This window comes from Microtus oregoni, unplaced genomic scaffold (genome assembly GCF_018167655.1).
Source record: "Microtus oregoni isolate MIOR12 unplaced genomic scaffold, Mior012 000005F_ref0000423, whole genome shotgun sequence".
NCBI classification, from domain to species: domain Eukaryota; kingdom Metazoa; phylum Chordata; class Mammalia; order Rodentia; family Cricetidae; genus Microtus; species Microtus oregoni.
The window spans coordinates 7,540,729-7,563,049 of NW_024543064.1; the positions used below are offsets into that span (position 1 = coordinate 7,540,729).

The window sequence follows — 22,321 nt, forward strand, 5'->3', positions numbered from 1 at the left end:
TACCCCATTGGCTTCAGACCATGAAAGAAAGATTGAGCTGATACAGTTCCTCTTCTCTTGTCTGGCTATGTGAATGTGCATGTGTTGGACACGTTTTCTGAGCACGCCTATGTGCTAGCTTCTTCCGCTGTTGCCACCTTCCAGAATGAGGCTGATTCATTGCCACCTTTGCCCTTTCTGCCAGTTCCCAGCTCCCAGAATGAAAGGGTATCCAAGCGATATGGTTAGTAGCTAAACTAGCTCCCCCTTAGATGTAGGGTACCTAAACGATGTGGTTAGTAGCTAAACTAGCTCCCCTTAGATGTAGGGTACCCAAGCGATGTGGTTAGTAGCTAAACTAGCTCCACCTTAGATGTAGGGTACCCAAGTGATGTGGTTAGTAGCTAAACTAGCTCCCCTTAGATGTAGGGTACCCAAGTGATGTGGTTAGTAGCTAAACTAGCTCCCCTTAGATGTAGGGTACCCAAGTGATGTGGTTAGTAGCTAAACTAGCTCCCCTTAGATGTAGGGTACCCAAGTGATGTGGTTAGTAGCTAAACTAGCTCCGCCTTAGATGTAGAATCAACTTTAGGCGTTTCTCCTAAAACCTGGCTCATCATATGTGATATACCAATATTTCAGTTTGTTCCCTAAGTTTACAGTAGAGCTCTGTTGTCAAGATCACATCCCAGTTCCTTCGGGGAGGCTGCAGGGGGCACCTTTTTACCTCCATCTCTTTGAGTATGACGTGCCCTGATTTCTTTTTTCTTTTTTGTTCCCTCTCTTTTCTCTGAGACAGGGTCTCTAGCCCAGGCTTACCTTGAATTAGCTATATAGCTGAGAATGTTCTTGAACTTCTGGCCCTCCAGTCTCATCTCCAGAGTGCCTGTATATGTATGAACCATCGTACCTAGTTTATGGGGTGCTAGGGATTGGACCCAGGCCTTATCCGTACTAGGCCAGCACTTTCCCTACTCCGCTGCATCTCCACCGTGGCCTCCTGATACTTAGTTTGTATTTTTTGCAATAATATTTTTATTTTGATTTTTAAAATAGGAGTTGGTTTTTGTTTGTTTGTAGTGCTAGTGATCAAACCCTTGTCCTTGTGCCTGTTAGACAAGCATTTTAACACTGAGCTACATTCAAGCCTTCACCCCCTCTCCTCTTCTCTCCTCTTCCCTCCCCTCTTTTTCCCTCCCTTCTCCTCTCCCTTCCTCTCCCTTCCTCTTCCTTCCTGTCTCCTCCCTTTCACTCCCCTCTCCTCTTTTTTTCCTAAGTACTTAGCGTTTGCTTATTTAGAAGATTACCAGAACAGTAACCAGTTTTCTCTTTTCTTTTCTTTTGATTTCTTCCTTCCTTCCTTCCTTCCTTCCTTCCTTCCTTCCTTTTTCTTTCTTTTTTGGTCATTTCAAGACAGGGTTTCTCTGTGTACTTGGCTATATAGACCAGTCTGGCCTCGAACTCAGAGATCCACTTGTCTCTGCCTCCCAAGTGCTGGAATTAAAGGCGTGCATCACCGCCACTGCCACCATCACCTGGCTACCAGTTTCCTTATTAGCAGCCCCAGCACATGGAAACACATGGGTAATTTCTCTAATGAACAGCACATGGAACAATGGGCTGTTCATTAGAGAAATGCCCCGTGGTTGATAAAGCCTCTTCATATACATTATGCCAATAGGTCTTCACAATATTTTTTTCTAAGTAGCATACTAAATATTATGATCCACATTTTATAAACTGAGGAAAGGCTCACAGCATAAGAAGCTCAACCGAAGCCACATTAAGTATTGTTAAGACTGTGGAATTTACATCTGAGGAAAATGTGTAGAAAAGAGTGCATGCAGATTCCTGATGGATAAGTCCGGCCAGTAGCGCTCAGATCTTTCCACATGGGAGGCAGAACTGCTTCCCACACAAAGACATTATTTATAATTTCATTATCTGGGGTGTGGCCTGGATTTCACCGTCTTTACAATCTTTGTGACTCTTGGGTGTGGGGAGGTCTGGGAGCTGTGAGTTGGCAGACAACCCTTGTAACATGCCAGGTTCTCCCTGGTGCTTCCCAAGCATCCTCTCCTCGGTACCGTGGTGATGGGACACCATGCCCCTGGATAGGAAGCTCTCAACAGTAAAGGTTTTGAATGTTCTATGCAGCACATTTATTTTCTATAAAACCCATTTTCACTCACATGTTTAGAACAGTGTCTTGAGGCGGAGGGCCTCTGCTTGCTTTCCTTGTGCTCTGGATCAGAGGCACTGCTCACTTAGTGTTGAACGTTCTCTGGAACTTTCACATTGAAATCTGTCCTCTTAAAGAGATGGCTCAGTGGTTAAGAGCACCAGCTGCTCTTCCAGAGGACCTGGGTTCAATTCTGAGCACCCACATGGCAGCTCATAACTGTCTGAAACCCTTGTTCCAGGGTCTCCAGACATAGATGCAGGCAAAACACTACTATACATAAAATAAAGATAAATGGTTAATTAAAAATAAAGATGTCTATGCTTTTGCTGAGTGAACTTGGAACAGATTTTGACGTGTTATATAAACTTTTTTTTAAAGTTCCAGCCACCAAGTTAAACACCATGAACAAGACCAGCCTTGGGCAGAGCATGAGCAAGTATGACCTTTTGGCTTGGTTTGAGATCAGTGAACTGGAGCCTACAGGAGAGTAAGTCCAACTTTTAAATATTTTTAATTTAAATTTTAGAATTAAGAGATAGGGTTTTGAGCATGTTTTGGCTCATGTTTTTATCTTGTCAAATTCCTCCTTGGGATTGAATTTGGGTACCTTGCTATTTATGTCTAAATGAGATGTTTGCCAGAGGCCATCCAGTAGAATCGTTGACATTTTTGTTAGCAACAGCAATATGATGGAGACTAAATGCACGTGGTTATGAGGGAGGACCACTGTATGGTTCTATGAAGACATGCTTCAGGTTCCGATGGAGGTTACTAGGGAGCAGTGAGGTGGCTTGGCAGGTAGAGGCACTTACTGAGCTTGACCCCTGGGACACACATAGTAGAAAGTGAGAACCACCTACTAGAGTTGTCCTTCTACCTCCACACAGTGCCATGCCCCCCTCCTCACATACACAGAGGAATAAGTAAATAAATGTAATGTAAATTTACTAATCTCAGTGAGGGCAGTTGGAGGGACCCTTTGGATATTTCCCTGGATTAAAATTTCAGCCTTAGCCAGGTGTGGTGGCTCATCCCTTTAATCAGATCTCTGTGAGTTCAAGGCCAGCCTGGTCTACATAGTAAGGTCCAGGACAGCCAAGGCTACACAGTGAAGACCTGTATGGAAAAACCAATAAAGAAAAAAAACTCAACCTTGCCACTTTATTTTCCACTGTGGCATTTTAGGGTGTTTTGCAGTATCTGGCCTGTACCTGAGAAAGGCTAGCAACAGCTCTCTCCAGCTGTGCTGACCAAAGATATCCCCTAGAGAAGAGCCAGCCTCCTGAGTGAGCAGAAACATGAGCACCCTTGTCCTTATGAACTGTGTAGAGTAAATAATCATTGCAGTTGTGTTTAGAGTTGTCTCTAAAATGCCTTGGGAAGAACACAGAAGAGAACCTGCTCTACAGAGCTAGTTCCAGGACAGGCTCCAAAGCCACAGAGAAACCCTGTCTCAAAAAACCAAAAAAAAAAAAAAAAAAAAAAAAAGAGAGAGAGAGAGAGAGAGAGAGAGAGAGAACCTTCTCCTGGAAGAGGCAAGCAGCTGCACCCGTTACCACAGTGGGGAGTACCTATTAGGTGGCGCTGCTCTGTGTGAAATGCAGCAGACCACATCAGCAGTGGTCAGCACCATGAACATTAGTGATGTCTGCTGTGCGTACGGCCTGTGTTCAGTGGAGCTCTGTAACTCCTCAGTTGTCAGTCACTTTGAAGAATGTGGCTTTCCATAAGCAGGTCCATGACACTGTCATAACTTGCTTTATGAAGAAGTAGTTACACTGATGGTTTCTACTGAATGAATTGCACATTATTTACTGAATTTTTGTGCAAGGGACAGACATGGAACCAAACCCCATCACTGTTCTTTTTTTTTTTTTTTTTTTTTTTTTTTGCTTTTTCGAGACAGGGTTTCTCTGTGGCTTTGGAGCCTGTCCTGGAACTAGCTCTTGTAGACCAGGCTGGTCTTGAACTCACAGAGATCCACCTGCCTCTGCCTCCCGAGTGCTGGGATTAAAGGCGTGCGCCACCATCGCCCGGCCCCATCACTGTTCTTGAGCACTCCGGTCGGGCTGGACGATGACAAGCAGATGCGTGAGAAGGGTGACAGACACCCGGGGCTCTGGTGAAGTGCTTGCGTGAGTCGGACATGGGATCGGAGTGTAGGAAAACAGCAGCCCAGGAAGACTTGGCAGATGAAGTAGCCTTGACTTCTGTCTTCTGTGTTTTTACTCTTACAGGTATATTCCGGCTGTGGTTGACCATACAGCAGGCTTACCCTGCCAGGGGACATTCTTGCTACACCAGGTACTGAAGTCTGAGAGAGAACAACAGATCTCTCAACTTTTCATCTCTATTTGGAGGGGGTAAAGTGGGAGAGCGTTTTTGCTCCCCCCCCCCCTTTTTTTTTAGCAGGGTAGGAAATGACTGGGAATTGAACACAAAACTTCAAATACTGTTTCTGTTTTTATTAGAGTTCTCTAGAGTAGCAGTTTCCAGTGTGGCCCAGCTTAGAGGTGGGTCTTCCTACCTCAAGATCTGAATTAAGGGTGTATGTTCCCATTTCAGAGATCCAGGTTAGAAGCAGATCATCCCATTTCAAATTATTTAATTAAGCAAAAAGCCCTCATAGGTGTGCCCTGCCATTTTTGGGTTTTAGTTTAGACTACTTCCAGATGTAGTCAGGTTGACAACCAAAATAGTCATCGTAACATTTTTGTTTTTTTTTTAATATCCTCTTTGTATGTATAAAAATATTTTAAGATAGCTATTTCTTTCTACCTAGCTTTTTTTAAAATTAACCCTTTTCTTTTAATCTGCATTCTTTTACATGGCTCAGTTACCTTTATTGTGTACTGCCCACGCTGCTTCCTCTGAGTCTCCTGGTGTCTGTCTGCCTCTCTGCCCTTCTTCCCACTGTACTCTCTGCCCCAAAAATCTTGCCTAGCTGTTGGTCCTTCAGCTTCTTATTAAACCGATCCAATGACAAATCTTCATGGTACACAAAATGCTCCACAGCCCCAGGTCCTTAAACTTAGAGATCCTCCTGCCTCAGCCTCTCATGTACTGGGATTACAGGCATGTGCTGCTAGCCCAGCCAGAAGTTCTTCATGGGCGCAGATGATGAAAGTTTGGATGGATTAAAAATACACTCTATAGGGGCTGGAGAGATGGCTCAGTGGTTAAGAGCCATCCTTAACCATCCTTAAGCCTGCTCTTCCAAAGGTCCTGAGTTCAATTCCTGACAACCACATGGTGGCTTACAACCATCTGTAATGAGGTCTGGTGCCCTCCTCTGGCCTGCAGACATACATGCAGACAGAATATTGTATACATAATAAATAAATAAATATTTAAAAAAAATACACTCTATAAATGGTTGCTACTCATTTGGTAAAATTATATTCAAACCTAGTATGCTGCTACACTTTTGTAATACCAGCATCCAGGAGGCAGGAGGATTATGAGTTCAAGGCTAATCTTGGCTTCTTAGTAAGTTCCTGTCCATTTTGAGCTAAATAACAAGAGTCCATCTTTTAAAAAAATTTAGCCAGGCCAGGTATGGTGGTGTCTCAAGCCTTTAATCCCAGCGTTTGGGAGGCAGAGGCAGGCAGATCTCTGAGTTTGAGGCCAGTTTGGTCTACAAAGTGAGTTCAGGGACAGCCATGGCTATGCAGAGAAACCCTATCTTGAAGGAAAAAAAAAATCAAAACAACTTGTCTAGATTTCCATCCATGTTGCATGGGGTTCCTCCCCTAGAGCAGTGTTCTCAACCTTCCTAACGCGACAACCCTTTAAGTTAGTTCCTCATGTTGTGGTGACCCCTAACCATAAAATTATTTTGTTGCTACTTCATAACTGTAATTTTGCTACTGTCAGGAATCATAATGTAAATATCTGATATTCAGGATACCTGATGGGCAACCCACAGAGGGATTAAGACCCACAGGCTGAGAACCACCGCCCTAGAGCATATTACCAGGGCTCAGTCAATCAGTCCCCCACCTGTGTGTATCTTTCTGTGTGTCCGTCCAACTCCCACCCTGCCACTCTTTCTTTCTGTCGCTCTCCCAGGATGCATGAGCTCCTCTTGCCTCAGCCTTCATGCTGTACTTACAGGTGTGAAGCACTGTGTCCTTCAGGCATCTCCTAAAACCAGCTCAGCAATCGCCTTGTTCAGTTTCTAGCATATTCTACATTGTAATCTCATTCCATTCCCTAGGGCATCCAGCGGCGGATCACAGTGACCATGATCCACGAGAAGGGCAGCGAGCTCCACTGGAAAGACGTCCGTGAGCTGGTGGTGGGTGAGTATATTCCATCAGCCGAGGGCTGCCGAGGGCAGCTGGCTTCTCAGAAATGTCGTCATTCTAGTATAGAAGTGTGGAGAAGACAGAGTAGAGAAAATAACGGCCTTGAGTTTCAAGTTCTCTTGAGTGCTGGGCTTGTAGCTTAGGAATAGAGTGATTGCCTAGTAAATGCAAGGTCCTGAGTTTAATCCCTTCTGCTGCAAATAGGAAAGAAAAGGGGGAAAAAGAGAGAAAGAAATTCCTTTTCTCAGTTTCTATTACTATGCCATTCTACTATTAACTGTGAGTGTGGATCTGAGCTAGAGGTTATGAAAAAGTCTCTGCGTGTTCTGAATGTGCAGTTGGCTGATGTATGATAATTAGGCGAGTCAGCACCATGTTTCAGTGGTAGAGCCCTGACCTACATCCCGGCACAGGAAAACAAAATGAGACAACCTTGGGAAATCATGTTGGATCCTACACTTATCCAAATGGTCTCTAACACCTAGTGTGTGTGGCCAGGCAGTGGTGACACAGGCCTTTAATCCCAGCATTTGGGAGGCAGAGGCAGGCAGATTTATGAGTTTGAGGCCATCCTGGTCTACAAGCGAGTTCCAAGATAACCAGGGTTACACAGAGAAACCCTGTCTCAAAGAAAGAAGTGTGTGTGAGAGACAGACAGAGACAGAGGAGAAAGAACATCTAGGCAAATGTCTTTCACCAAGGTATGGTACTGAAGATTGAATCTGGGTACCTAACATTGAATCTTGCACGTGTTCTACCACTAAGCTATCTCCTTATATCTTTTCTTTATATATATATTTTCTTAAAGACAGGATGTCGCTAAATTGCCCAGGCCGGCCTTGAACTTGTGATCCTTCTGCTATTGCTGCGTAGCTAGGATTATAGGCCTGTGCCACCAGACATTTTGATTTAACAAAGTTATGTCTTGTCTGTAATGTGCTCATCTTCTGGTTTCCTTCTTTAAGGTCGGATTAGGAATAAACCCGAGGTAGATGAAGCTGCCGTTGATGCTATCCTTTCCCTAAACATCATCTCGGCCAAGTCCCTGAAGTCTTCCCACAACTCCAGCAGGTAGGGTACCTTGGGACACAGAGGTGTCAGCCCTGTGTGGATTGAGGGGCTCACATTAGATTCCCTAACAACTCCTAGGACCTTTAATCCCAGTCCTGGGAGTCAGAGACTGGAAAATCTCCATGAGTTCAAGGCCAGCCTGGTCTACACAGCAAGTTCCAGAACAGCCAGGACTGCATAGAGAGACCTTGTCTCTAATTAACTAATTAATTAAAATAAAAACAAAAATATTATGTTTTCAGGGCTGAAGCTTTGTGTATACACATTCATTTATCAAGCCCTGCAATAGGTCGAAATCTTTTTTTTTTGAGTTGTGGGGTCAGTTGTTGGAATTTTCATTCTTTCTTGTAAAAACCATACTCATAATGTATTGTGTAATTTTCTAGTTGGTGGAGCAAGAACTGGCAGCTGAGAGGAAGAGGTTTAGAGGATTTAAATTCTGAAACCATGTGGACCACATAGTGAAAGCCTGTCTCAGATTAAAAGAAAAAAAAAAAAAAAACCTCACCTAAATTTAGCACTAAATTAAATAATTCAGAATTTTCACATTAGAAAAAAAAACATTTCAATTGGTCTCCACAGAAAGTTCTTTTTACCTTCATATTTGATTGACTTGCCTAATGTTTAATTAAATTGAAATTATTATAACAATAAACACAGCTGGCATACAAAGGATTAAGAAGGCTGGAGAAATTTCTCAGCAGTTAAGAGCACTGGCTACTCTTCAAGAGGACTCAGATTGGGTTCCCAGACCCACATAGCAGCTCAGAACTGTCTGTAATTCCAGTTCCAGTACCCGAGGCATACGAGACACCTCTCTAGTTTTTTTTTATTTTTGGTTTTTCGAGACAGGGTTTCTCTGTGGTTTTGGAGCCTGTCCTGGAACTAGCTCTTGTAGACCAGGCTGGTCTCGAACTCACAGATATCCGCCTGCCTCTGCCTCCCAAGTGCTGGGATTAAAGGCGTGCACCACCACCGCCCAGCACCTCTCTAGTTTGGAATGTTCACATTTTTATGCTTTAGGGAGGTGGAAGCCTGTTATTAGTCACTTGTGTTGCTATGACAGCAGAAGCCTGTATTAATTACTTGTGTTGCTATGACAGCAGAGACCTGTATTAATTACTTGTGTTGTTATGACGGCAGAGGGCTGTATTAATCACTTGTGTTGCTATGACAGCACACCTGGCAAAGCAGCCTCACGAGGGAAAGCTTTGTGGCAGTTCAGGAACATGGTCCCCACAGTGAGGCAGCAGGAGCCTGAGACAGCTGGTCACAATGCACTGCAGGCAGGAAGCAGAGTGAGGAGCACTCTGGTACTCAGTGGTGCTCAGCTCACTGTCTTCTTTGGATTCAGTCTAGAACCCCTACCATGGGATGGCACAGCTCTCCTTTAGGGAGGTTTGTCCCGCCTCAGTTAACTAACCAGACAAGCCCTCATGCACATGCCTACAGAGCTGTCTCCGAGGACGATTTCTAGGCCCTCTCAAGTTGACACAGTTTTAAGCGTTGCAAGCTCAGATTAGTGTGGTGAGTTGCTAAGTGCGTTTGACTAAGGGGACTCATGTTCTCATATCTAAGGACTACTGTTTAAATTGAATGCATAGATTGCAGATTGGTAGTATCATATATGTGTCTTAGAGAATAATTGGCCAGATCCCAGTTCCCTTTCTTCCCACACCTATACTTGTGTTGACCAATTACCTTGGTTTTCTCTTAGCTCAACAGCAGTTTCTTACCAGTACAAGGTCCCCATGGCAAAGGGCGGGCGGGGGTCTGATCTCCATATCTCTTCGTATGTCCATGCTTTTTCTCAATGAAGTCTCAGAAGAGTCCATGGTACTGTAAGTTCCCTACTAGATTGTGTCCCAGAGGTCTCTGTTGTTTGTTGTTTGCCCACTGGAGTTCAGTTTGCTTGTTAGCATAATTTGCCTTTTTTAAAAATATTTTTTTCTGTGTTTTTGTCTATTTCTTTCTCTGTCTCTCTGTCTCTGTCTCTGTCTCTCTCTTTCCGTCTCTCTCTCCTTCTGTCTTTTGGCCACTGGACTTACGAAGGCCTTTTTCTATTTTTGCAGGCTCTTTCTTGATAAGGATATTCCTAGGTACTTTGTGTTGCTTTTCTGTTGCTTTTTTGCACATAGAGGTCCTAGTTTACCCAATGCTTTCTGTCTCATGTTGCTTTGGTTGCTGTTTTGACTCAGTGGTTTACTTCTGTGTAAGCCTAAGCTGTACCTAGAACAGAGCAAGACCTTAGTTTGCAGCCTCAGAACGCTGCTGGTGCCGTAGTTCTTCGCCGTGTACACAGCTGCATGTGTAGCTTCTCCAATGACTTAATGCTCTAAACTAGTTTCTCATTCCATATACTAAATTTTAAATGCTTCTTCTACATCCTGAAATAGAATAGCTCACATTTCATATGAAATTTCAGGCTTTGTTCTCTGACATGCCCTCCTCCTGTCTCCCCACCCCCACTCTCTCAAAAGCGTGAAAGGTTCATTGCTCTGTAGCTTTGCAGATCCCGCTCATCTTTGTTTGGTTCTGTGCTATTTGGGTTTTGAGTCTGTGAGAAGAAATGTTAGCTCGTTAGTTTCTTAAACTGTTTATTATTTTTTTTTCCAAGACAGAGTTTCACTGTATAGACCAGGTTGGCCTTAAACTCACAAAGATCCTCCTACCTCTGTTTCCTGAGTATCAGGGTTAAAAGCGTGTGCCATTCCATGTGGCCTCATGTATTTTAAAACATTTCTTTTTTATCTGTATGTCTTAATATGTTTTTCTTTTGGGGGTGTAGAAAAAATTTAGCTGGGCAGTGGTGGCGTATACCTTTAGTCCCAGCACTTGGAAGGCAGAGGCCATCCTGGTCTACAGAGTGAGTGCCAGGACAGGCTCCAAAGCTACAGAGAAACAGAGAAACTCTGTCTCGAAAAAGAAAAAAAAAAAAGGAAAGGAAGAAAGGAAGAAAGAGTTCCCCTTTGTCTTAGCCAGGTCTGCACTAGAATAATTTTTGTTTCAGGTTACGTGAAGTCTTAGCTTGAAAATGAAGTGTGAAAAGACCTTTCTTCCATGGCTGCAAACATGGTCTCAGCCGGGAAGTCCCAGGAGTGGTCCAGTTGGAGCTCAGTGAGGATTTGGGATTGAATGAATATAGCTCTAAGGACAGGGAACAGTGATAGAAATCTCTGTCATTGCGCCCTCTACTCCAAGGGACCTTTATTTCCTTCAGTATGTATGTCCCCAGCCCTGGCAAGCTGACAGGTAGTCCCATCCCAGACACTGTGGCAGGTAGGGACAGAATAAAAGGGCAGAATGCCATCTCCCATTATTAGAGTTCTCCTTCCTTCCTTCCTTCCTTCCTTCCTTCCCTTTTTTTTTTTTTCCAAGACAGGGTTTCTCTGTGTAGCTTTAGAGCCTGTCCTAGAACTCACTCTGTAGACCAGGCTTGCCTTGAAGTCAGAAATCCACTTGCCTTCCTCCTGAGGGCTGGGATTAAAGGCGCGTGCCACTACCACCCAGCTAGAATTGTCCTTAAACCAAATTTAATAACGATTTTATGTTAAACGGGATTTGGGGTGCATGAAGGTTTTCTGGTCAATCTGTAAGCCATGAAAAAGGCTTCCCCTGTTTGGCATTTTTGTTGCCTTCTGAGTCTATACGGAAAATTTTCGTGACTCATATTATTCCCTCCGGAACTCGACACTGAGAAACATCCCATTCCAGAAAAGAGCTAAGAACAGCTACACAGGGCACTGGAACCTGGGCCCTGGCCTGATGAGGTGAGGCAGGAGGAGATGCATGGGTGCGCTCAGACAGACGGCAGCTGCTGACCTCCACTGGAAACCTAGAAAAGCAGAAGTAGTGAGCAAGAACTGGTCAGAAGGGCGGGGAAGAATGGGGCTGCAGGGAGCAGGGTGAGCTTACTCCTGTGTGAGCTAGAGGAGCCCTTTCTGCCTGAGCGCTGTGTTGTGAGGCTGTGGGGTGACCAGGCATCTCCTGCACGAGGTGTCACAGTTCTAAGGAGGAAAATGGTACAGAGCTTCGATTCATCTGTAGCCGACCAGTGTCACCTTGTCTGTCGTTTTTGCCAACAGGAAACATTAATCCTTGAAGAACTTAAACTCGTTTTGTGGATGAATGCTAAGTTCAGCTTCTGATGATTTCTTTTTCTTTTTTCTTTTTTTTTTTTTTTTTTTTTGGATTTTTGAGACAGGGTTTCTCTGTAGCTTTCGGTTCCTGTCCTGGAACCCGGCTCTGATGATTTCTTAAATAGAAGGTTGATTTTCAGACGTGTTTGGAAGGACTAAATGATAATTAACCACCTCCAGTGTTGTGAAATTCTCTCCTGTTGATGGATTGGTCTGTGGTCACTCAGTGAAATAACGTTCTCCATAGTTAAATTCTGCCCACTCCTCCCTCTAGCCCTCCCAGATAGAGTTTCTACTCGTCAGCCGACTGTGCTGGGAGGTTGGCTCTCTGCTGTGCGGACTGCCTCACAGTGGCTGCCTCCTTCCTTCTCATCTCGTCACAGTCTTCCTTCTTTTGAGTGCTCTCACAGCTTATGTTGTTGACGGGGCTGCTCTTGTTTGAGAACGAGTTTTGTGCTGTGCCCTGGCCAGCCTGGGACTTGGTATTAGGCCAAGGTAGTCTGCGGCTTCAGCAGTCCCGGCTCTGCCTGAGCGTGGGGGCCGCAGCCTTGTGCCACCGTCCCTGGCAGTGGTGTCACTGCTGTCATGGTTATAGGAGGAAAGGTTATCAAAAATCAGGGATGGGAGCTCAACTAAGTGTCCCTAAATGATGGCTGGGCACCTGCCTCTCCCTCTAGGAGACAAGATTCCCCACTGTTAGAGTGTGATTGACAGAGCAGTGGTTGGCATAGGACTCCTTAGGATCCCTGACACTAGCAGTCCCTTGGCTGTCCTAACATCAGCCCCTTTTGGTTGACACATTGTCTTTCTGACCCAGGACCTTCTACCGTTTTGAGGCTGTATGGGACAGCTCCCTACATAACTCCCTCCTTCTGAACCGAGTGACACCTTATGGAGAAAAGATCTACATGACTTTATCCGCTTATCTAGAGGTAAGGGACCCAGAATTTGAGCAGGCCCTAAGAAGTGGGCAGTGACATGGAACAGTCAGCAAAAATTCAACTTATTTTTAATTCTTTTCTCTCCGTATCCTTAGATTTTTTTATTTGATTGTACTTTGCCAACTGTTCTGATTGTTTTAGATTCTGTTCCAGGGCTCTATTTAGTCCAAAGATAACAACTTTCTGATTACTTAAGCTTCAGGAACCCAGTCACCGGTTAAGACAGTTTCATACCAGGCTTTCCTGGTCAGAATAGAAACTAATAGTTCTGTGTCTGGGAACAAGGCTGAGTTCTTCTGTTGTTAATTTTATTTTTTGAGACAGAGTCTCATGTATCCAAGGCTTACCTCAAACTTACTATGTAGCCGAGGGTGACTTGGTACTCCTGTTTCCCCTTCCCGGGTACTGGGATTACAGGCGTGTACCACCATGCCTGATCTGAGTTCTAATCCTTGTGCTGCCACCTACTGCCCATGTCCTTAGATAAGCTCTCTGTAGCTCAGTTTCTACATTGTTAAATAGCGTGTAATGATAGCATTTTCCCTCAAAGGAAAATGAATGTGTTCATTATGAATCCACCATCACTATCCATTGAGCGGCTTTTGAAATCATTGATGAAGCAGAAGCCTGCCTGTCTCCACACCAGCTTACGGCCTAGCCTCGCATCCCAGGTGCTCTGCCTGTGTTCATTCGGCACCTTATCTTGTCTGTTTGCAGTTGGATCATTGCATCCAGCCAGCCGTCATCACCAAGGATGTGTGCATGGTCTTCTATTCCCGAGATGCCAAGATCTCACCGCCACGTTCTCTGCGAAGTCTCTTTGGTAGTGGCTATTCAAAGTCACCAGACTCGTAAGTTTTTTAAACAAGTTTAGTTTCCAGGTCTTTGCCCAGTTGAACAGAAAGAAACAACAGCCCTTGGGTACCCATCTGCTGCTGCCGTCTACAGACCATCTGGGTAACTGATAGCTGCGATGCAGTGCTCACATGCTGGCATGCAATGCAGTGTTGGTGGAGGCACGGAGAATGCTGTATGGCAGATAATTCCAGAACAGGTTTCCAAGGGCTAATTGTCACTAGTAATCATATTTTTAAACAAATTGATAATGATAGTTTTGTCTTTGTAAGCGTTATTGTACATATTTAAGGCATACCGATACATTTGACAAGATATGGCGTGGACACATGACTGTCACCACCCAGCTTAACAAAGAAAATAAGAATTACTATAATACAGTGAAAGGCTGAGAGGCCCTTTCTGTTCACAGTGTTCAGAATTGTTGATCGTTTCATTCCAGTCAGACGGTTTCCTGTCTTCTCTTATGTCAAGAAGTTTTCTGTTTTCTCAGTTACGTTGTAAATTTTCTAGTTTATCCTATTCTTTTCATCCTGTTGAAATAACAGTGGCCAGAATAAAATGAAAATAAGCTCCTCTTAGGAGAAGACAAGTAAACCACAGTTACCAAGAAAGTGAGCGGTGTCTTAGCCAGGGCAGAAAGACGAGTCTGAGCCTCAGAACCCACGTGATGACATCAGGGAACTGACTCCCCAAGCTGTCCTTCAACACACACGCACACACAAAATAAAAATGAAAAAAGAAGTGTGTATGTGGAATTGTAGCCCCTTCAGAAGACCCACTCTTTCTTAAGTAAACAAATCTAGGTTTTCCCCACTTTTATGCTACAAGAAACTCAGCCGTTGTTCTACTTTATTTTCAAATAGCAACCGAGTTACTGGAATTTATGAACTGAGCCTATGCAAAATGGCAGATACTGGTAGTCCAGGTAAGTGCTCACCATACCATGTGCTTCAAGATTCTTTCTTACTCACGTCTCTTAGAAACTGTATTTTACAAACCAGGGGGTAAAGCCGAGCGGTGGTGGCGCACGCCTTTAATCCCAGCACTCGGGAGGCAGAGGCAGGTGGATCTCTGTGAGTTCGAGACCAGCCTGGTCTACAAGAGCTAGTTCCAGGACAGGCTCCAAAACCACAGAGAAACCCTGTCTCGAAAAAGCAAAAACAAAACAAAACAAAAAACCAGGGGGTAGGGTACATAAACACAAGATTTATGATCTGCTAGACTGTGAAATATAAAGCTGTTGAGAATTAGATAACTTTGACTTAGAAAGCTTTTCCTGAGACCAGGTTTTATTCAGGCCAGCAACTTCCATCAGTCCTCCTACCTTCACGTGCCAGGGGCACGGGTTCTGAGCCACCTTGCATGGCTGCTCAGAAAACCTCACAGCTGCTTACTATACTGCCTTAACGAAGATTGTTTGTCAGCCTTGCATTATTGAACTTGTAACAACATCAGCCTTACTGAGAGACCATCGGGTTTACAGTCAGGGCTGAGACATAGGTCAGTAATAATAATAGTAGTTTAGTATGTGCAGGGCCCTAGGTCTGAGCCCAGCATCTCACATGGAAACAAGTTTCTAGAGAATAGCTTTGGGAGAATGCCATGGATATATATTCTCTCTCTCTCTCTCTCATTTTTTTGAGGCAGTGTTTCTCTGTGTAGTCCTGCCTGTCCTGGAAAACTCCCTTTGTATTAGAACAGGCTGGCCTCAAACTCAGAGATCCACCTGCCTCTACCTCCCAAGAACTGAGATTAAAGCAGTGCACCACCACCACCTGGCTTTCTTTCTCTTTTTTGCCACAGGGTCTCACTATATAGTTTTGACTGTCATGGAACTCGGTGTGTAGATGGTTCTGGCCTTGAACTCACAGAGATTCCCTGCTTCTGTCTCTGCAGTGCCAGAGTGAAAGGCAGTGCCACCGTTCCAGGCATCAATGCTGTCAATAAAATCTCACAGATTTTAAGGCCAAATTTAGTTTGCTATGTAAAAATGTGTAAGAGTTAGGAATTTGTTTTGACCTAAATCGGAATCAGATTTTTCTCTGGAGGAATAAAAAACAAAAGATACGTTTCCTCTTGTATTAGGCATGCAGAGGCGGAGGAGAAAAGTCTTGGACACCTCTGTGGCATATGTGCGGGGAGAAGAGAACCTAGCAGGCTGGCGACCTCGTGGAGACAGCCTCATCCTGGAGCACCAGTGGGAACTGGAGAAGCTGGAGCTGTTGCACGAGGTATCGAGGACTCGGGCAGGATAGCAAACACTCAGTCCACTCCTGCCTTCTCTCCACGGCTCTCGGCTTGTTGGTCTGTGAGATGCAAGCATAGTGATTTGCGCATTACACACTCAATGATCTTAGATAATGATGTTCATATTCTCAGGTGGAGAAAACACGCCACTTCTTGCTGCTTCGGGATAGACTTGGTGACAGCATACCCAAGTCTCTGAGTGACTCATTGTCCCCCAGCCTCAGCAGTGGAACCCTCAGTACCTCCAGCAGTATGTCTTCCCAGATCTCCAGCACCACCTTTGAAAGCGCCGCCACACCTAGCGAGAGCAGTGGTTATGACTCGGCAGACATCGAAAGCCTGGGGGACCGAGAGAAAGAGCTGGCTACAAAGGTGGGACAGCCCTTCTTTCTTGCTCAGAGTCCCTACCACAGGGCTGCAGGGGACGACTGAGATAGTCTCTGTGTTCTTTAAAGACACTGACACTGAATGTAAAAATAATAGGGATCAATTCTTGCCCTTAAGCTTAAGCCTGGATAACAAGCTTATCACGGGGTGTGCCCCATAGACGAGGCTTCCTGAACTGACCTTGGAAGTGCGTGGTAGGAGGCAGCTAGTAGCTTAGGGAATTCATGAGGTGTTGGGGGAGGGGGGCTGGAAGGGAGTGGGTTCTGTGTGGGTCATCCAAGACTGTCCAGTGGGTCCTGGGAGTGATGTAAATATTTTAAATGGCATTTGTTTCTATGTCGTTTTAAACAAGATTTAATAATTATTTATAGAAATAATGGTATATGGGGGCTGGAGAGATGGCTCAGTGGTTAAGAGCACTGACTGCTCTTCCAGAGGTCGTGAGTTCAATTCCCAGCAACCATATGATGGCTCACAACCATCTGTAATGAGATCTGGTGCCCTTTTCTGGTGTGTGGGTATACATGGAAGCAAAATGTTGTATACATAATAAATAAATAAATAAATCTTTAAAAAAAAAAAGAAATAATGGTATATAAATCAGTGGTAGCGCATTTTCCTAGCATGTGCAAGGCACTGAGTTTGACCTTAAGTACAACAAAATACATTAAATTAAACAACAACAACAATAGTTTTCTTTAGTGAAATGAAAAGGATTGCTTTGTGAGACTGGAAGAGAGCTTGTGACCGTGATCCAGGAAGAGCGATGATGCCTTTTTAGGAGCGGGAAGAAGGGGTTCTGGATGGATGGGAGAGGGCAAAGGTAGATAAGGATGACCCATGGGTGTGTAGCTGCTCGGTAGATGGTAACAGAGGAAATGGAAACTGACGGGGGTTTTGTTTTTCCAGTGTGGGGCATTGAACTTAGATCCTCATATACGCTAGGCAAACACTACCACTAAGCTAGATTGCCAACTCATGTCCATGTCTTTTATTGAATGAGAATTAAAGGGATGTCCATTCTTTTGGGTTTTCTGAAACAGAATCTTCCTGTATTGCCTTGACTGAGCTGGAACTTGTTGCGTAGATCAGGCTAGCCTTGAACTTGCAGCAACCCTCCTGGCTCTGTCTGCTGAGTGCTAAAATTAGAGGAGTATAGTGCCATGCCTATAGTGCTTCTGAATACAGCAGTGCCTTTTTTTGAGGTAGGGTCTCTCTGTTACATAGTCCTAGCTGGCCTAGAACTTGATATGTAGACCAGTCTGACCTTGAACTTACAGAGATCCACCTGCCTCTGCATGGGCTGAACTCCTGAGCACTTCGAAATTATGATGTTTGTAGTCATTTGTTTTGGTTGTATGAAGAATGTGGTGGTGGTACACCCATTTAATCCCAGCACTCAGAGGCAGAGGCAGATGAATTTCTGTGAGTTCAAGGCCAAACTGATCTACCGAGTGAGTTCCAGGGCAGCTAGTGGTTACACAGAGAAACCCTGTCTTGGAAAAAAGAATGGTTCTTTAAATCCATGTGTTCTTTATGGCTTTACCTAGATATATGCTGGCTTTTCTCAGGATTTTCCTAGTTACTCTAAGGCAACATCTGAGCTCTGGCGTAGGTGTTGGACATGCCAGCTTTCCTTGTACACAGTGGTTCCTTTAGCCATTGGAGTTTGATGTTCAGCCTTAACCAGTTCATCTGTCTTTCTCTCTCTTTTAGTGCCTGCAGCTTCTCACCCACACTTTCAACCGGGAACTCAACCAGGTTCATGGCAGCATCAGCGACTGTAAGGTGAGCACACAAAGGCGCCTGTTTTCACCACTGTGGCGACGACTGTTTCCTTGCCAGCTCCAGATTTCCTATCACAGCTTCTGCGCTTTCAGGCCCTGCGGTGGCCATAGATTTTGTTTGGAGGGACATAGCATTATTCTCTGGTATATCTTCTGATTTGTAGTCAAAACACTGCCTTTTGAAGATGGCAGTCTCCCTCTACAATGCTTAGGACCACTGTCAAACAGGAAGTATTTTGTTTCTTTCCTGCTTCCTTAGGAAGAGCATCTGCTGTAGGAAGTGGTATGCTTTTGTATGACACAAAAGTTGTAAGGCGGGGCTGGAGAGATGGCTCAGCGCTTAAGAGCACTGGCTGCTCTTCCAGAGGACCTGGGTTCAATTCCCAACACCCATATGGTGGCTCACAACTATCTGTAACCCCGAGATCTGACACCCTCACACAGACGTACATGCAGGCAAAACACCAATGCACATAAAATAAAAATAAATTAAAAAAAAAAAAAGGATTGTAAGGCTCCTGGCTGTATCATGCTCAATGCCTTCAGCAAAGGGTGATGATGATTCATGAGCGTACTTGTGTGTCCTTCACGGTCTTAATCAGCTTGACTCTCTGGCTTTTCCTTTAGCCTTCCCAACTACTGCCTGCCTGGGTCTTTGTATACTTCATATACCTTCTTCTAGACACTCCCATGTTTGGATCTGTCATGTCTTTTTGTTCCAGCATTGCCTTCTTGGGAATGGGCCTTCTTCAGCACCCACAGCAAGCTAGCAGCTCTCTGAAACTCTTGTTTTTCATTTTTATTCTTTTAATTTTATATGTATGGGCATTTTGTATGCATGTAGGTCTAAGCACTGCATTTGTGCCTCGTGTCTGTTACGGTCAGAAAAAGGTGTTGTATCCCCTAGAACTGGAGTCACAGATAGATGTGAGCCACTATGTGGGTCCTAGAAATTGAACCCAAGTCCTCTGTAAGAGCAACCAGTGCTCTTAACTACTCAGGCATCTCTCTAGCCCCACTATCTGGCACTTTTAATTTTTAGTTTATGTACTTATTTATTGTGAATTTTTTTGAGACATAGTTTCACTATGTAACTCTGGCTACTCTGGAACTTGAGGCCAGCCTGGTCTGCAGAGTTCTAGGATAATCAGAACTACACAGAGAAAGCTTGTGTCTATTTTCTTCATCAAATAATGTATGCTCCGTGAGAGCAGGACTTGTGCCATGTGCTTAGAGTAAGGCATGCTTGCTGTAGGTGCTTGATGTGTATGTGCATGAGGCTCTTTAGAAGGAGAATTGTTGATGCAGAAAATAGAGGTGTGGCTTCTTTTTTGTTTAGTTGTTTGGTTTTGTTTTGGGATTTTTGAGACAGGGTTTCTCTGGCAGTCCTGGAAATCACTCTGTACAGTAGGCTGACCTTGAACTCAGAGAGATCCACCTGCCTCTGCTCCCCGAGTATGTGCCTCTACACACAGCTGAGGTTTGTCTTCTTTTATGACCTTTGGATCAGCTTAATAAAATGAGGCACTGGTTGTCTTGGAGAATCTCTGCTGCTCTCGACAGCAGAGTCAGAGCTAACGCTCTTGCCATAGAAGCTTGAGCATGTGAGTTCAGATCCCTAGCACCCCAGTGAGAGGCATTTCCAGTGGAACATGCCGAGAATCCCAGTGCTGGGGAGGCAGAGACAGGTAGGTCCTGGGGCTTGCTGGCCAGTTAGTCCAGCTAAAGTCGGTGCGCTCCATTATTTTGCTGCTCAGTCTCAGAGGTGATGTTCATGTTTCTAGCTGTCTGACGTCTCTCCAATTGGACGGGACCCGTCTGTGGCCAGTTTCAGCAGCTCCACCCTCACACCCTCCTCCACATGCCCCTCTCTGGCGGACTCAAGGAGCAGCTCAATGGACCAGAAGTAAGTCCCCGATTTCACAGACGGGCAGAGAAAATGCCAGCTTTTCTGTGGTTCTCAGTAAGATGCTACAGACCACCCAGACGTGTGTGAGCTCTTTTCGTGTTATGCCTTAATAAAGGGCCCGGCAGTGGTACGTGCCTTTAATCCCTGTACTCAGGAGGCAGAGGCAGGCCAATCTCTGAGTTCAAGGCCAGCCTGGCCTACAGATCGAGTTACCAGGTGACCAGGGCTACACAGAGAAACCCTGTCTTGAAAAACCAAACAATCAATGAGTCAGTCAATCAATTTAGAGTGTTCTAACTATAAAATTGTTATATTTGTCACTAAGAAAGGAAAAGCTAATTAAACACACCAACCAAATGTAAGCTTCTTCCCAGTTCAAGAGGAAATGATGAAATGTGGAGGACTGGGGAGGCGGCTCAGATGATAAAATTCCTGCTGTCCAAACATGAGCGCCCGAGTTCAGACCCCCAGCACCCAGGTAAAAAGCATTTTCAGTGCCTTGTGCCTGTAACCCCAGTGCCGAGGCGGCAGAGACAGGTGAACCCTGGGGCTTGCTGGCCAATTAGTCCAGCTAAAGTTGGTGAGGTTCAGATTCAATGAGAGACCCTGTTTCAAAAATACCATCTCCAAAGCTCACGAACATCCCAGAAGAGGGAGCAGCAGGAATTTCAGTGCTGGGGCAGGAAGGAGTACTGTGAAATGCTGTCTCCTGAGTATCACACAGCCATTGCAGCTTATGAACTCACAGCAGCTGTGGCTGCCTGTCTAAGATCTGTGCAAGGTGAAGACAGTCACAGCCCTACCACGGGTCAGGGCACGGCTCACAAGGCCCTTTCCTAGCCGAGGAGCTATTGGCAACTGATGGCTTCTGGGAGAGAGTCATTTTTCTTTGGGACATGGCCACTACTAGGTTATCCTTGCTCTAGTAGATGACCCCACACCTATGTGAATATAGGCAGCACTAACTGATCTCAGTAGATTATGAACACGAAGCTGGAAGGGGCATGTGTTGGTGAGTCAGGGAGTAGGGGGAAGTAGAGAGGTAGAGATTAGCAAAATACATTGTGTCCAAGTATAAAACTCTCAAAGAAAAAATAGACTCTTTATAAAAGATTAAAACTTTTAAAATTAAGTGGCTAATGATAGAGGGAGATGTCCAGTGTTGACCTCTGACCTCTGCATCATTAGCTCATGCATACACCCACACACACACACACACACACACACACACACACACACACGAATAATAAGGCTTGTAAAATTGACTTTTAGAATCAGAAAGATACAGTATCCTCAGGTCCCTAACACAATCAGAACAGGGATAAAGAATGTCCAGATGGCCCTCTGCTCCTGTGGCTTGGGGACCTGGATGCTTCTCATTGTTTGCTTCTCTACTTGGACTTACTAAAGACACACAGTGGCCAAGCATCTGTCTCCCTGAGTTTCTGATCGCGAAGCCTACCAGTTCCAGAGAATGCTGCTGCTGTCAGTCAGGGGCACACCTTGGGAACCTCTGCCTCGGGTCTGGCCATGAGACTGATAGGAAACTCGCAAGGGAATAGAGTTTATAGACTAGGGGGAGGTCCTGAGTCAGTGGCCGCCAGTGCCCTTTCGTGAGAAAGTGTAATCAAGAATTATCTTTCTGACACCAGCTTGTCTTAGCTGAACGCTGCAGCTGATGTTTGCCCTGGTGTCAGGCAGAAGCACTGTGTCCTGGTAGGGTGATGTCCACAGGTGCTTTGACCTTTCCGAGACGCTTCTTATTCCTTCCCTTCTCTGTAAGGACCCCAGAAGCCAACTCTCGTGCCTCTAGTCCCTGCCAAGAATTTGAACAGTTTCAGATCGTCCCAACTGTGGAGACGCCCTATTTGGCCCGAGCAGGAAAAAATGAATTTCTCAATCTTGTTCCAGACATTGAAGAAGTCAGAGCAGGGTGAGTGCTGTGACAGGCAGCAGGAGTGGGTTGTCTGGGCAAGTGTGTTCCGGCCAGGAGTACACTGACTGTCTCTGTTGTGTGTATCAGGTATCCGAGCCTGGCATTTGACGCTGTTGTAGCATTTGCTCTTTTCTGTGTTGCTTTGACCAATGGGATCTGGGCCAAAGGGACCGTTTGCCTGTCTCGCTGCATCTGGGGGCTTCCCTAGTGGAGGCATATGTCGATGGTTCTCAGCTTATTATCACTTATTTTGGAGAAACCGACTTCTTTTGCTCTATCCTTTAGGTCAGTGGTATCTAAGAAGGGATACCTGCACTTCAAGGAGCCTCTTTCCAGCAACTGGGTTAAACATTTTGTTGTGGTCCGTCGCCCTTATGTCTTCATCTATAACAGTGACAAAGATCCCGTGGAGCGTGGCATCATTAACCTGTCTACAGCACAGGTGGAGTACAGTGAGGACCAGCAGGCCATGGTGAAGGTCAGTCTGTCCTTCCCTTTACAGTCTGGCGCTCTGGTCGGTGGCATGGGCCCTACTTTATATCCGGGGTGCTTATAGTGACTTTCTCATTCAC

The 22,321-nt window shown here is 45.1% G+C and overlaps 1 protein-coding gene across 12 annotated transcripts in view; it reads left to right on the top strand.

Moving 5' to 3' along the window:
* Positions 1-22,321, top strand: part of LOC121447943 (kinesin-like protein KIF1B) — a 155,370-nt gene that overhangs the window by 128,630 nt on the left and 4,419 nt on the right. For 6 of the 12 annotated variants that reach the window (XM_041651284.1, XM_041651283.1, XM_041651292.1 and 3 more), the window contains 14 exons: positions 2,543-2,651; positions 4,402-4,468; positions 6,384-6,468; positions 7,440-7,545; positions 9,618-9,644; positions 12,502-12,616; positions 13,343-13,476; positions 14,347-14,408; positions 15,569-15,714; positions 15,863-16,102; positions 17,834-17,905; positions 19,689-19,810; positions 21,597-21,746; positions 22,035-22,227. In XM_041651284.1, the coding sequence (XP_041507218.1) occupies positions 2,543-2,651; positions 4,402-4,468; positions 6,384-6,468; positions 7,440-7,545; positions 9,618-9,644; positions 12,502-12,616; positions 13,343-13,476; positions 14,347-14,408; positions 15,569-15,714; positions 15,863-16,102; positions 17,834-17,905; positions 19,689-19,810; positions 21,597-21,746; positions 22,035-22,227 (1,628 nt within the window). The remainder of the gene's footprint in view (positions 1-2,542; positions 2,652-4,401; positions 4,469-6,383; positions 6,469-7,439; positions 7,546-9,617; positions 9,645-12,501; positions 12,617-13,342; positions 13,477-14,346; positions 14,409-15,568; positions 15,715-15,862; positions 16,103-17,833; positions 17,906-19,688; positions 19,811-21,596; positions 21,747-22,034; positions 22,228-22,321) is intronic. The other 6 variants (XM_041651290.1, XM_041651289.1, XM_041651286.1 and 3 more) reach the window with 1 other exon arrangement.